This window comes from Cetorhinus maximus, chromosome 11, assembly GCF_964194155.1.
Source record: "Cetorhinus maximus chromosome 11, sCetMax3.hap1.1, whole genome shotgun sequence".
NCBI lineage: Eukaryota > Metazoa > Chordata > Chondrichthyes > Lamniformes > Cetorhinidae > Cetorhinus > Cetorhinus maximus.
Window position 1 is genome coordinate 45040472 of NC_135889.1, and position 14078 is coordinate 45054549.

Here is a 14078-nt window from a genome sequence, read left to right on the forward strand (position 1 = left end):
ACTTGCAGACTGAATCGTGAGCAGTGAGTGCAGTACACTAAATTGAGTAAAGTACATGTAAATCGATATTTCACCTGGAAGGAGTGTTCAGAGCCTTGGATGGTGGGAATGGAAGAAATAAAAGTACAGGTGCTACATCTCCTGCTTGGAAAGTGCAATGGAAGATTGGGGGTAATTGAGAAGTGGACCAGGCAAGGCCTTATTTTTGGACATGAAATTTAAATCGCTGAAGAAAAAAGCGATGGATGAACAGAACTTTTCAGAAAGCATTTATGAGAATCAGCGGAATCCAGTGGACCAATTGCAGAGTGATGAGTTTACCTAAAGTGGATACAAACTGTAATACAGGAAGTCAAGTGGACATACAGGAAGGGTGCACAAATGCAAGATTTTTATGATATATATAGATTTATGATACTCATAAATGACAGACAAAAATACAAATATGCCTTCAAATATTGATATAAACAATTGCTCACTAAAATTGGTTTGTATTCATTAGCTGTTAATGAAATATGTTCCAATATAATTCAATTTAGAGCTAAACTATTCACCTACCACTTATGAAGGGCCATCAAACCAGAAAATTGCAACAGCTGAAACTATAAAGTAATGCACATTTATATAGCACCTTGTAATGTCTTCTGAATGTCTCGAGGTGTTTTACAACCAACAGATAACTTGTGTAGTTCTGTAGGTAGACACAGCAGCTAATTTTTTTACAAGCAAAGTGCCATAAAGAACAAATTAATAAATCACCAGATAATCTGTTTTTGGCGGTGATCAGTGAAGGACGAACATTGGCCACGACACTGGGAGGAATACTGTGCTACACATAGTGTGATGGGATCTTTTACATCTGCCTCCTCAGGTGGACAGGGCCTTAGCTTAAGGTCTTATCCGTCAGTGCCACATTGGGTTGTCAAGCAGTTTAGGTGCTCAGGTCCATAGCACCAACTTGAACCTACAATTATCCAGCTCAGAAATTAGTGCACTATTAACTGAGCCAAGAGGTGTCAGCTGTGGCTCAGTTCATAGCACCCTCGTCTTTGAATCAGAGGGTTGTGGGTTCATGTCCCACTCCCGGAAACCAAGAACTGTGACTGTACTCAAAAGAGTTACAATCTGTGACTGTTGATAACTTGAAAAGAGTATTAACTGAGCCAAGAGGTGTCAGCTGTGGCTCAGTTCATAGCACCCTCGCCTTTGAATCAGAGGGTGGTGGGTTCATGTCCCGCTCCCGGAAACCAAGAACTGTGATTGTACTCGAAAAGAGTTGCAATCTGTGACTGTTGATAACTCGAAAGAATTTTGAGGTGTCAGCTGTGGTTCAGTTCATAGCACCCTCGCCTTTGAATCAGAGGGTTGTGGGTTCATGTCCCACTCCCGGAAACCAAGAACTGTGATTGTACTCGAAAAGAGTTGCAATCTGCGACTGTTGATAACTCGAAAGAATTTTGAGGTGTCAGCTGTGGCTCAGTTCATAGCACCCTCACCTTTGAATCAGAGGGTTGTGGGTTCACGTCCCACTCCCGGAAACCAAGAACTGTGATTGTACTCGAAAGAGTTGCAATCTGTGACTGTTGATAACTCGAAAGAGTATTAACTGAGCCAAGAGGTGTCAGCTGTGGCTCAGTTCATAGCACCCTCGCCTTTGAATCAGAGGGTTGTGGGTTCATGTCCCACTCCCGGAAAACCAAGAACTGTGATTGTACTCGAAAGAGTTGCAATCTGTGACTGTTGATAACTCGAAAGAGTATTAACTGAGCCAAGAGGTGTCAGCTGTGGCTCAGTTCATAGCACCCTCGCCTTTGAATCAGAGGGTTGTGGGTTCATGTCCCACTCCCGGAAAACCAAGAACTGTGATTGTACTCAAAGAGTTGCAATCTGTGACTGTTGATAACTCGAAAGAGTATTAACTGAGCCAATTTCCAGAGAAAAAAAAATTAGCTGAGCTGAGTATGTACTTCACACTTGCACATGATTGGCTTAAGACTAGTTTTCATAAAGCATCAGCAAATCACAAATGAGTGGATATAGGTCATCCAATAGCCAAGTAGCAAATGGCAAGGAAAAATACCAGCATGAATCAGAATTCAGGGAATCATTATCAATAAAAAATTACTGGTAACTAATGCCAGTTCTCAATGCTTTTTGAGAACAGCTTTGGTCACCATCTTGTTTGGTCAATAACAATGAACATAATGATATTTGTAAAATAATATTTCAAGGTGAAACCTAAAATTGTCTAATGCATCTCATAAGTCTATTGAATAAATCGTGTACTCCCTGAAGTCTCCAGGAGTATGGAGCTTGCTTTATTCAGCTAGGTTTCATCCGCATTATTTTCCTGGCTTCTGTACTTGTATGACATGTGAATTGTTGCCATTTGTTTTATGTTTATATATTTTTGACTATGTAAACCAATGTTAGTGTAGCAGCATTGCTTTTCCACATGTTTATCTGAAAGCATCAAGCAGAAAAAAAGGGGCAAACTGTATTATTTAGAATCCTTCTGCAATTGATATAAAAGTCCTAAATTTAAACATATTCAGTGAAATATATGTATGAAAACCAAAGGTAGACACTAAATTTCAAATTTTACATTTCTTGAGTCTTCACTTAAAAAAATACAGAATCATTTCACAGTTTGATGCGAATCGAGATCCCATACACTAAGAAGTGATCAGTTTCAGTCAAAAATCTTTTGAAACAAGATATTCCAGTGTGTATAATTGTGATCAAAACAATATATTTTATACCTCAAACAATAAAATAAACTTAGTAGAAGCTATTTGTCAGGGAACCAGAAGTCTGCTCATTTAGTGCTCTGGTCAGCAGTGTTGGCTTGGCTTTGATGAAATAATCTTTGCAGCTGAATATTAAGGAAAAAAATAGAAAAAGAAAAGGCAGAGAGGGCTAAATAAAGACAGCTGCTGAACACAAGACACAAAAATTTAAGATCGCTGCAGAAACACTGCAGCCTCTGCAGCTCACCTTATTAAAAATAGTCACTTTGTTCCCTTTACCCAGGTCCTCTGGCTCCACTCCTGGCCCACACATGTGTGCAGTGCCACAAGAAGCATATCATCTGCACAGCAAAGAGCTCATTTTAACTATATCAAGATACCCACCCACATCCCATTTGCTTGTGTATCAGTGGCTCATCACTATCTCATGTAATTCACAAGATCATTAAGAGGAAGGCCATTCAGCCCATCTTGATATATCCATGTGATGGATCCTTATATTCTATCATTGTAGATGGTGGAAGTTGCGGGTTCGGGAGCTGCCATTCAAAGAAGTCTCTGTAACTTGCTGCAATGTATCCTGTGGATAGTACACAATGCAGCCACAGTATGCTGGTTGTCAAGGGAGTGATTGTTTAAAGTGGTGGATGGGGTATCAATCAAGTGGGGTACTTTGTCCCAGGTGGTGTTGAGCTTCTAGAGCATTCTGGCAGCTGCAATCATCTAGGCTAATTGAGAGTATTCCATCACAATCCTTAATTGTGCTTTGTAGATTGTGGACACATTCTGGGGAGCCAGGGGGTGAGACACTTGCTGCAGAATTCCCAGCCTCTGATCTACTTCTACTCCAGGAGCTATTGATTTATGTGGCTGGTCCAGGTGGGGATTTGACAATGGGAATACCATTCAGTGTAAAGGGGAGCTGAGTAGCCTGTCTCTTGTTGAAGATGGTCATTGCCTAGCATGACAGATTCTTGCCACTTTTCAGCCCAAGCTTCATTGACGTCAGCAAGCATGGACTGTTTCATTGTCTGAGCAACTGTGAATGGAGGTAAACACTGTTCAATATCAGCTAACAGCTCCATTTCTGATCTTATGGAGGAGGGAAGATCCTACAATAATGTCCAGAGGAACTCCTGCAATGATATCTTGGGGTTGAGGGAATTTGTTTCCAACAGCCACAACCATCTTCCTTTGAGTGAGGTACAACTCCTGCCATTGGCTTCAGTTTACCAGGGTTTCTTGGTGCTACACACAATTGAATGCTGCCTTGATAGAGTGCTATAGTGCCTTTAATATAATTAAAAACACCAGACATAATTTAAAAATGACAAACAGTAGTGGGAGTTGAATAGGAACATAGGGATGAAGGAGTTTGCAGAGCTGGGGGGGGGAGGCGGGGGTGGGCAAGGCCAAGGGACAAATTGAAATCAATTTGTTGATGAGCACAGCAGTGATAGGGAGAAGGACAAGATGCAGGCGTAGAATTTTGGACAAATTGCAATTTATGAAGAGTGGGACTTGGGAAGCAGGCAAAAAGTAATCAAGCCAGAAATGGCAAAACCATGAATAAGGGCTTCATTAGCAACAGAGGTAAAGTAGGAGACAAAGAGATACTTAGACAGCAGTTAGAGTGGGACAGGTTTACAGTGACAAACAGACAGGTAGAAAGAGTAGGGGATAAGGGATGAAAGTGATGGGGGCGGGAAAGAAGAGGGAAAGATACAAAGTTAAAGTAGCTGAAAGATTTTTACATTTTTGTCCGAGTAATGTCATTGAACATCAAGGTATGTAATAACATATTCTTATAATTATATAATACATTGTGTATTTCCATTAGAAAACAGCATGTCCTCTGACTAACTACCAGCAATGCTATGGGAGAGATGCTACTCATGCATGTAAATATCTGTAAACTATCTGAGCCTCACAAATGAGACGAAGAACAGTTCCGTTATAAGGGATGTCATACCCTCCACATAATTTTTGACAAATACATTGCTCAATGTAGAATTAAGCCATATTGGCCAGGAAGGTGACAGGTTTGATGCAAAAAGTGGCAATTAACAGATTTCAAATGTGCCAGTTGGTTCAGACATTACAATTAGTCTCAGAAATTGCACATATGGATATCAAACGAGGATGGGTTAATGCTCGTCTGCGATGTACCCCATTGCCAAATATGCTGTCAACTACCTAAGGCTCACATACGAAGAAGCCAATGGAGCAAGTTACTGTAGGCACCTGGTGTCACTGGATGGATGTCCCAATATGGGACAGTTGTCTACAGGAGAAGGATGAAGAAAACTGGAGAAGGGAAAAGCTGCCACAATGTTAATTTAAAAAATGGGATGTTGCAGCTAATGATAAATTATCACACACAAAATAGCAGGGTTTCAACCCAAGGGAGGTAACAGATAACTGTCAAAGCTGAGTGGTGGAGCCAGTGGACTTGGGTGTGAGGGGGGCAGGGGTGTCATAGCCAACCCTCAACTGCTTTGAGGTAAGCCAATTTTGTGTGTCAGGACCTGGTCAAAACTGACTGCAAATATCACCCACTTAACTTTTAAATTCCTGATCACGATGGTGTTGCAATTTTGAGTCTGTCGTAACAGCAACCTGTCATTGGAGGGCATTGTCGTGGCTGTGCTAAATAGGTTAAATCTGGAATTCAACCTCCCAACCCCACCCAGCTCAGCATTGTCCCACTTAATCAGTGCAACCACGACCCAAAACATCCCAGCCAAGTGTACATAAATTGGCCCCTTTAAATTATCACATGTTCTATCTTTATTATACATGTTTGACACTCTATATCATTAGTACTATTTTATGGGGTCAAGGGGGACAGTAATCCTCTGGTGCACTGCCCGAGTGACCATACCTCATAAACCTTGGTAAACTTTCCAGTGTGGCAGCATCACAGCCACATTCACACTAGTCACGTACACCCACACTCCAGCAAGGCAGTCGTGGAACAGCAATCAACAGTAATAACCTTTGCTAAATTTCTCAATCATGCAGGCAAACAGACTCCAATTGTATTTCTTGTAGTGCTGCTGCTTAAGCCAAGACCGGCATAGATCAGGAATTAAACCTAGAACCTTTTTGATCCCCATGTTTAGCAGCACATCTACCTCGTGAGACACAAGAGAAGTTAGATTTAGGGTTTTAAAAACTAAACGCAACATGATTATTTGTCAGCTTATTCTTATACTCTATATGCAATTTCTAATTTCCATTTGTTCCACTTAACATTTTCTTTGTTTCCCTAGTTTAATACATTTCTCCTTACCTTCCATTCTACATCTTCTTATGGAGGTTCAGTAATAGAAGACAAAAATATTTCCTTATATTTCAGCTGGAACAATTTTTAGCTTGGCATAAACTTAACGAAGTTGTGCTGTTTTGAATATTTCATTAATATATAAATCACTTAATTACTTGGCTTTACAAAGTAGCAAGCAATAAAATTTGGTTTCAGAATACTATGAAACAACTGCCATAAAATCAATTTTCCTCAAAAAAACAAGACGACCATAAATTTAGAATCAAAAATGTGCTCAAAAGTATGTCATATGCTGGAAAATGTATAATCACTCTTCATTATGAAAAAATATCCTTGAAGGAAATCCGTGAATGGAAAACAAGACATATAACAAAACAATTAATTGCAGAAGCCTGGAGAAGCAGCACATAATGTATTCTAACAATACAGCCTGCATGGCATCCCCAACATGCCAAAAATAATTTTCCGCTTTATATTTCAAGAAGTAATGGGATTTACTCTGCACTCAATGAGTCACAGAGAATGGAAACTATTGGGTTATGAGGTCAAAAGATTTAATCTGGAAACTTACTTCTTCTTCTCGTCCTCATTCAGATTTTTCCACATCTCTTCAAGTTTCATGCTGACATCTTGCAGATTAGCCCTTGGGTTCTCGGCTAACAGTTTAGGTCGAGTTTCTTGTATGAAAAGGGCAGATGCTGACAGAGACTTTCTAACAGTGCGATTGCTGATCAGGTCATATATTGTGATCTGTCCAATCTTATCCTTCACTACATTAGAAGATTTTTTGTTTGGATCATTGGTTGAGCTAGTGTCAGTCGGTTTCTGGTGTTTGGTTTCATCACAATTTATATGTTTTTGGCCTGTAGAGTCTTTAGGTACTAAGAGCTTTACAGGTTCAAACATCTGTTCAGTAGAATCCTTCATCCAATGCCCCATACTCCAATTATCAGCAGTGAGTTCATCAGAATCTTTTGCAGTTGAGGTCTGTTCATTTAATGTCACAGGTGCTAGGGTTGGATTACTAGCTTTTTCTGGACATTTGGCACTGTTAATATCAGGTGGACTCTTTAAAAGAATTAGGTCATCATCCAGTGAAAATGTCACATCAAATTCTGGGACAGAAAGTGATGGCCTATCCTCAGAAGTAAGAGATTTTTCTTGGGAATCAGTCTGAACAATGTCACTGACAAAGCTCTCCTTTTTATCAACCACCAGAGCAGAAATGTCATTAGAAAAAGAGATCTTTTTAGAGCAACCATTTAATGTATCTGCAACTTGAGAAATCTCTGGTGCTGTTAATAGACCAGAATGATTTGGCTCACCACTGCAAACAAGTCCAGTTTCTTTCAAACATTCAGAGGATGATTTATCAGTTCCATTTCCAGCAAGTTGTCCATAAACTGAAATCAACACCTTCTCAATCACAAGCAAGATGGCCTCCTGGTGACAGAAGTTTTTTAAGAAACATTTTAAGTACAGCATCAGTTTTAATTTTCCTTCAAGAAAAGTGCCCCGAGACATTAATATCGATTATGCTTTGAGTAATGCCAGAAAGCTAAAATAAAAATGACTTAAATACCTTCCATCATGGCCCCAATTTCAACTATGGGCTACTTTTCAGTCACAGTTCAAATTTCACCTGCGGCAGTCAAAAACAGACCAGGGGTATTTAACTCCTAGTCTCATTATAATCTCACCAGTGAATTTCCCATTGGACTGGCTGGGAAACCCGCACACTTCCAGGCTGAAACTTCCAATGCTGGTCAGAGGTCTATTTAAAGTAGAACTGCATCTCTAAAAATCAGATTGCGTTCCCTTGTGACTTGCTTTGCTTGCAATGTGGTAGAAGAAGAAATTATCAAAAATGAGAAGGAGGCAGGTGTCAATGTTCGTGGAAGCCTGCTTGGTGATGCTTCTGAAAGGGACTGGTCTGCTGCCCTCATCTGGCATCTGAGCCGAACATTCTTGCTCCCCACCTGATTGGCACGCTTCCTCTGGGCTGCAACTGGCAGTTCACCAGCAATATACAAATAAGGCTGAAGGACCACTTTTCCATGGTCCTGCCTCTGGTTTCTACTGACCAAATTCGGGTGTAATCCAATCTCTGGCTGGTACTTGCACACTTTAAGATCTCAACAGGGATTATACAACATACTGAGCTAAAAATGCAATGAAGTGCAAATCTTAGAGTGGCATTTGTTGTTGCTTGCTATTGTTAAGGAGTTGACATTTTTGGGAGGATGAATATGATGATGCTCAATTTAGCTGAAAAGATATTTTACAGGTTCCATTTCAATAATAAATGTCTTTATCAGTGTATGACTTAAACTATTAATGACGATTGAACAAGAAAGAAATTTTTATGCGTGTCTCACCTTGTTATGAAGCATTACTTGAGTTTTATCTGGCGTTAAATTAACATCTACAACTGAAGCTGGAACCAAGATATTCAAGAAGAAAATCGGGTAACGAATATGTGAAGAATCCTTCTGTGATTGAGAGCTGTAGTAGTGCCGAACCAACTGTAAAATTAAAGCAAAAATTAAAAAAAATATATCTTTACAGGACATCCCAAGTAATATTCTCTCTAAGGAAGTTAAAACAGATTTTTAGTTTAGAAAAACACATTGAAAATCTTTATGAAGTAGATAATTTTAAAGTGCTGATTTTTCACTTATCCAAATCCTGCCTAAAAATTTAGTGAAGAACTATTCAGTCTTGTCTTTTCAACATGCTTCTAAAATATTCCAACAATGGGAACAAAGTCTAGATGTCGAAACTCAGTCTAAATGTTGCCAACCATGTGCAAATGTAGTTAGGTGTGTTACAGAATAGTCTGCTTCATCCAAAAGCATTAATTATAATAATATTGAAATGTAAAGAACAGAAGGTTGGGTTGTCAGGTTTAAGAACCAGCTTTCTCATCTTGGCAAACAAACTACAATCCATTTATTGAAAAGTTGTAGATGATTATGCCAAAATGTTACAATCAATTAGATCACTGCAGGATGGATGACAGGTTCCAGTGTTTGAAAATTTACAGCGTGCTCACGATAAATAACATATTGCAGCAGCCTCTAACTGTTTAAATGTGGTATATTTTTAAATAGAAAGGATCCAAAAATGGATCAGATAATTCAAATATAACTAGGTATTGACCACCCCATTAATTGCTTTGGGACAAATGAAAGAAAAGTGTTAAAAAAAAATTTAAAGCTACAAAGAAAAAATCCTAGCATGCAAGTTCCCTCTTATTATCCAATTAATTTATCCTAACATGTGTGTTGGATTACATTATCTGCATGAACAATTTATGAAAATACACCCAGAGATATATAAAATCTTCTAATTAAATTCAACCGAAGCCAGATTGAGCTACAATACCTGTTGCAGAAATATTGATCAAACTCACATCTGACTGAGTTACTGTTTGCACAATCAGACAGATTTTCACTGCAGTAACCTTTAGGGATAAGTTTAGACATCACAGCAAATTAATTTCAAAATTGAGGGGAATGTCACAGCTGCAGGAAACTATAAGATGTTTTTATGCCCATTTGTAATGCACAACCAATTAATTATGTTTTTCAATTAGAATTCTAAAACATAATTACTGCAACACCCACTAGGTTACTTCTTGCTCAGGAAAATGTTGGATGAAGCCCATATTTGACAGACTGCAAATCACAATAACTCAATGATAACTGAGTCAACCGACATTTGTCCTTTTGCTCACTGGAAGTAGTCATGGAAATAATGAAAAACCTTGATTTGATCCCAAAATTCACCATGCATATCACTAATAATGCCCCCTACTACAACCTAAATAAGACTATTTGAATCCTGTTATATCAAAGTAATAAAAATTCTTCACTGTAAAGTACATTTATTGCACTCTAGGAAAACAGGTAAGCAGAATCATCACTAAAGTTATTCATCTACCTTTAATATTTCCTTGTGATGAACAGGTCTGGAATTAACAGAGATGAAACTTCTGTCAGGGCTGGTGAGACTCGTTGAAGATGGATTAGAACCTGGCTTGGGCAGAAAACCACTGAGGAAAATCTGTGAATACCAGCAAATAAAATCCACAAATTTAAAAATTGTAATGTTATCAAGATGTGTTTAGGGAGGGCAACATATTTGGAGCTTCAAATCACTCTACAAAAGGGTGAAAGAACAAAGATTTGGCCCTGTGACTTTCCATGGTGATTTACCTGAATCAAGAGTGGAGACCCAGAAGCAAAAGCCTAGACCCTTCCCTGGAGGAAGCACACAAAAATAATTTAGAGGGCCAATCATCCCAGGTCACTCATGTAAATCTGAGCAGCAAGGTTCAGAGTAGCATGGATGAAGGTCTGCAACTTTTCCTCTTAAACTGAAAATGTGTTGTGCTAAGAGACTCCACAAAGGGAAAAGAAGAATGTGAAAATATTATATTCATGTAACTTGAACTATTCAGCAACTGTTGCCTACTGTATTTGTAAATATGTAGTTGCTTGTGTTGTGTAACTCAATTTAATAATTACGATTTTAATTTCCAACATACTACTGCTCTACATATACCACAATGTTTTCTCCAAATCTACTTCTGCTGCATGTTAAATGATCTGAAAATGAATAGTATATTTATTGTTCAAATGAGTACTATTCTACATTATCTAATTTAGTAGTAATTACCACATCTTTCCACCATGTGACTGAATACTGGAATGCATGTAAGGCAAAGGGTACAGGCAAACGCTATTTACTGAGTAAACATTAAGGTCAGCAAGAAAACATCTGTCAGCAGTGATAAATTAGATTTTATGAACCAATGGGTTACAATGTGACTGATACATTCACTATGAAAGTTTTTTTAAAAATAACAGCTGGGCATTCATTTTCTGGTCTACAAAACTGCTTCCATTCAAAATGACTTCTTCCCCAGCCCCCCATTCTTCATCTTTCCCTTTGAGAGCCACTCTGGCTTCACATTTTCTTTATGTTGTTTTTCTTCTGGTTTGAAAAATAAAACAAACGTCACATAGAATTTTTGTTTTGCAGGTTGCGGTAATCATAGAATTTCCTTTAACATAGAGATGGCAAATTAAAGTATATTGCCTTATACTTAATTTTATATATAAAAAACTGAACAGCTCATATAAAAGTTCAATCTGCAATTTTGGATGGAAAAAAAAGTTGTCTGCTTGACCCCTGGGAATTTACAAACCTATGTAGGTACCTGGCTAAGTAAAGGACATGTCAGGCAAATGTCAACCTACTGAGTTGGTCTGAGTTGCTGAAATCCCCAAAAAATCTAGAACAAATAATCACAAAAAATAACCGGCAGCAGCTATGAACATTGGAGTGTTTTTCAAAACTTGCTCAACATAATTTTAACCAAAAAAAAATCAAAGCGTGCCAAGATAGCATTCTGCAGGTTTGAAATGTTAAGTCTTTTTCTGAATATATGAATTTGCATGGCAACTAGTTTGGTGGTCAGGGTGAAGTGTTTCAGATTGGTCACTGATTCAAGGAGTTGCAAATATTAACATATTTCTCTAATTTCTCTTATATCTCCCCTCATGTCCTCTGAGCTAATCTTGTCACTGAAACCCCTCTCTATTCCAACTGGAGTGCTGACCATCCAGGTTCTCTTCTGACTCTCACTTGAGCTGATATTGTAAACTGCTCCCTCTCCTCGGATTTTGTCCCATTCTTTTTCAAATCTGCCACCATCACCACTCTTCTAAACAAATAAGCACATTTTACCCATGTCCTTGCAAACATTGGAATGATCCTTTTAGCCTCAAAAAGAAAGCTTAGGATCACACTGTGCTCTCATACCCTCCCCAAATGTGGGACAAGTGCATCAGTCCACCAGCCAATCTTGCTACATGCCATCAGTGGGCGTGGATTTTCTGCTGCTTCCCCCCAACATTCTACCTGAAATTGGTGGAAACCAGTCAGGTTTAAATGAGGCCCAGATGTTAAAATCGGCTGGTTGTTTTTCTGCTATGGTGGGTGGGAAGTCCCCGGTGTGATTTCTTGCCAGAAATGCACAGGCAGTTCAATTCAGGCTTTTATTTTATATGTTTTAACATAGCTTTGGAAATATATATAATATCACTTTATTAAAATGTTATATCAATAAGCTAATTTTAATTTGTATTTAATACTTAATGACATGGTGTAGTAGGGAGTGAGCTTGTTAAGCATGGTGCTATGAGTTTTCAATGGAGTTGGCATGTCCATTTTTTGTTACATATTCAGCCTGAGAAACTCTGCTTAAGCTTTCCTCTTTGCCTTTGAAAATTCAGTACACCAACACTCTTTTTTTGAAGTTCTGCAGTTAACAAATTTATTTAGAGTTTTTCTCTACTTTTAACGTGAAACAAAATCCTGCCATGTTGAACTTTATTGAACAAATCCTAGGGGGAAAATTGTATAAATTAATAGTATTAAAGGTTAGAGGGCAGTGTCAAAGGTTGCATAGTCGGGGTGAGTACTCTTTTTTAACCAATTCCAACTTTAACTATTGGAAGCTAAGTTTTATATTTATACAGTTTCAAATTGTAGAGAATAGTAAACAATATTTGTACTAATTGAAGTTTACACAATGAACAAATTAGCACCTACAATGAAGATGAATGTATGGTTTTTAAATTAATACTTGTAACAAAAAATATCTCCACCAAAATTAATTAGTGAGAAATTGTTTTCCATTTAAGAAAGCCTAGTTACATTTTCAAGTGGAATGGCCTGCAGTTGAATTTAAAATTGTCCAATTGAAGACGTTTTAAACTAATAAAGATATAGAACAGAAACAGTAATTATATTTTCACAACACATCTTTAAGTACAACATTTGTTAAAAAAGCTGTTAGCTATGGAAAAACATTTGCTTAAACATTGTGTGCAAGTAATATGTCAATGTTCATTAGTCTTTAACTTTTTTGGAAATAATTATCAAATTAAAAACAATAAATGACAGGCTACAATGTTTCCATAGTTATTTTAGCAATTAGTGAAGGTTCCATGTTACAGTCAGAACACATTTGTCAGTTCCTAATAACCTTATTTCCAAGCTGCCAGGGTGCAAATGGACTGCTGTGCAGGTACATGTACATTTGCTGCTGAACAGCACAAGTTCTAGTGGGTGAGCAGTTGAAGCTGTAGCTTCATAAACAATTTTCTGAAAATTCTTCCAGTAAAAACTTCCAGAAACAGCCATCACACAATCTCACCAAACAGAAGCAGCTTCCAACACAATGGCTTGGATTCTGCAGTCATTGGCAAATAGATGACGCTCATCATTCATTACGCTTACAGCTGCCAACAGACGTTTTGTGGCCTTTTGTGTGGCAACTTACAGTCATCGATAGTCTGAAAAAGCATGCGACCTCTACAGGGGATATGGAACCTGAGTGAATAGGCCAAACAACAGCATGTCGCTTGTACCAATAGGACTGTTATTTAAAAAGAAAGGAAGGGATAGACTGAGTAATTACAGGTCAGTCAGCCTTACCTCGGTGGTGGGAAATCTGTTGAAAAAAATACTATTGGGCAGTATAAATCGTCATTTAGAAAAGGCATTGATTAGTCAAGGATTGTTAGCATAGATTTAAGAGAATGGTGTGTCTGACTAACTTGACTGAATTTTTTGAGGGGGAAAACAAGGAGGATGGATGAGGGTTGCATGATCGATGCAGTCTACAAGGATTTTAGCATGGCTTTTGATAAGGTCTCACATGATAGGCTACTCAGACAAGTAGGGGCCCATGGGATCCAAGGGAAAATGGCAAGTTGGATCCAAAATTGAGAGCAACGGGTAATGGTTGAGCGGTGATTTTGTGATGGAAACGCTGCTCCCAATGGAGTTCTGCAGGGCCCAGTATTGGGTCCCTTGATTTTTGTGGGATATATCAATAAGGGGAGGCAATGCCTTAGTGGTATTGTCGCTGGACTAGTATCCAGAGACCCACGGTGATGTGCTGGGGACCTGGGTTTGAATCAGATGATGGAATTTGAATTCAATAAAAATCTGGAATTAAA

At 38.4% G+C, this 14078-nt stretch overlaps 1 protein-coding gene across 3 annotated transcripts in view; it reads right to left on the reverse strand.

Moving 5' to 3' along the window:
• The window catches only part of pms1 (PMS1 homolog 1, mismatch repair system component), a 97354-nt gene that overhangs the window by 26609 nt on the left and 56667 nt on the right, over positions 1–14078 (reverse strand). For all 3 annotated transcript variants that reach the window (XM_078551881.1, XM_078551880.1, XM_078551882.1), the window contains exons 7-9: positions 9985–10107; positions 8418–8564; positions 6611–7482 (exon numbers count right to left, since the gene is read on the reverse strand). In XM_078551881.1, coding sequence (XP_078408007.1) covers positions 6611–7482; positions 8418–8564; positions 9985–10107 — 1142 coding nt within the window. The remainder of the gene's footprint in view (positions 1–6610; positions 7483–8417; positions 8565–9984; positions 10108–14078) is intronic.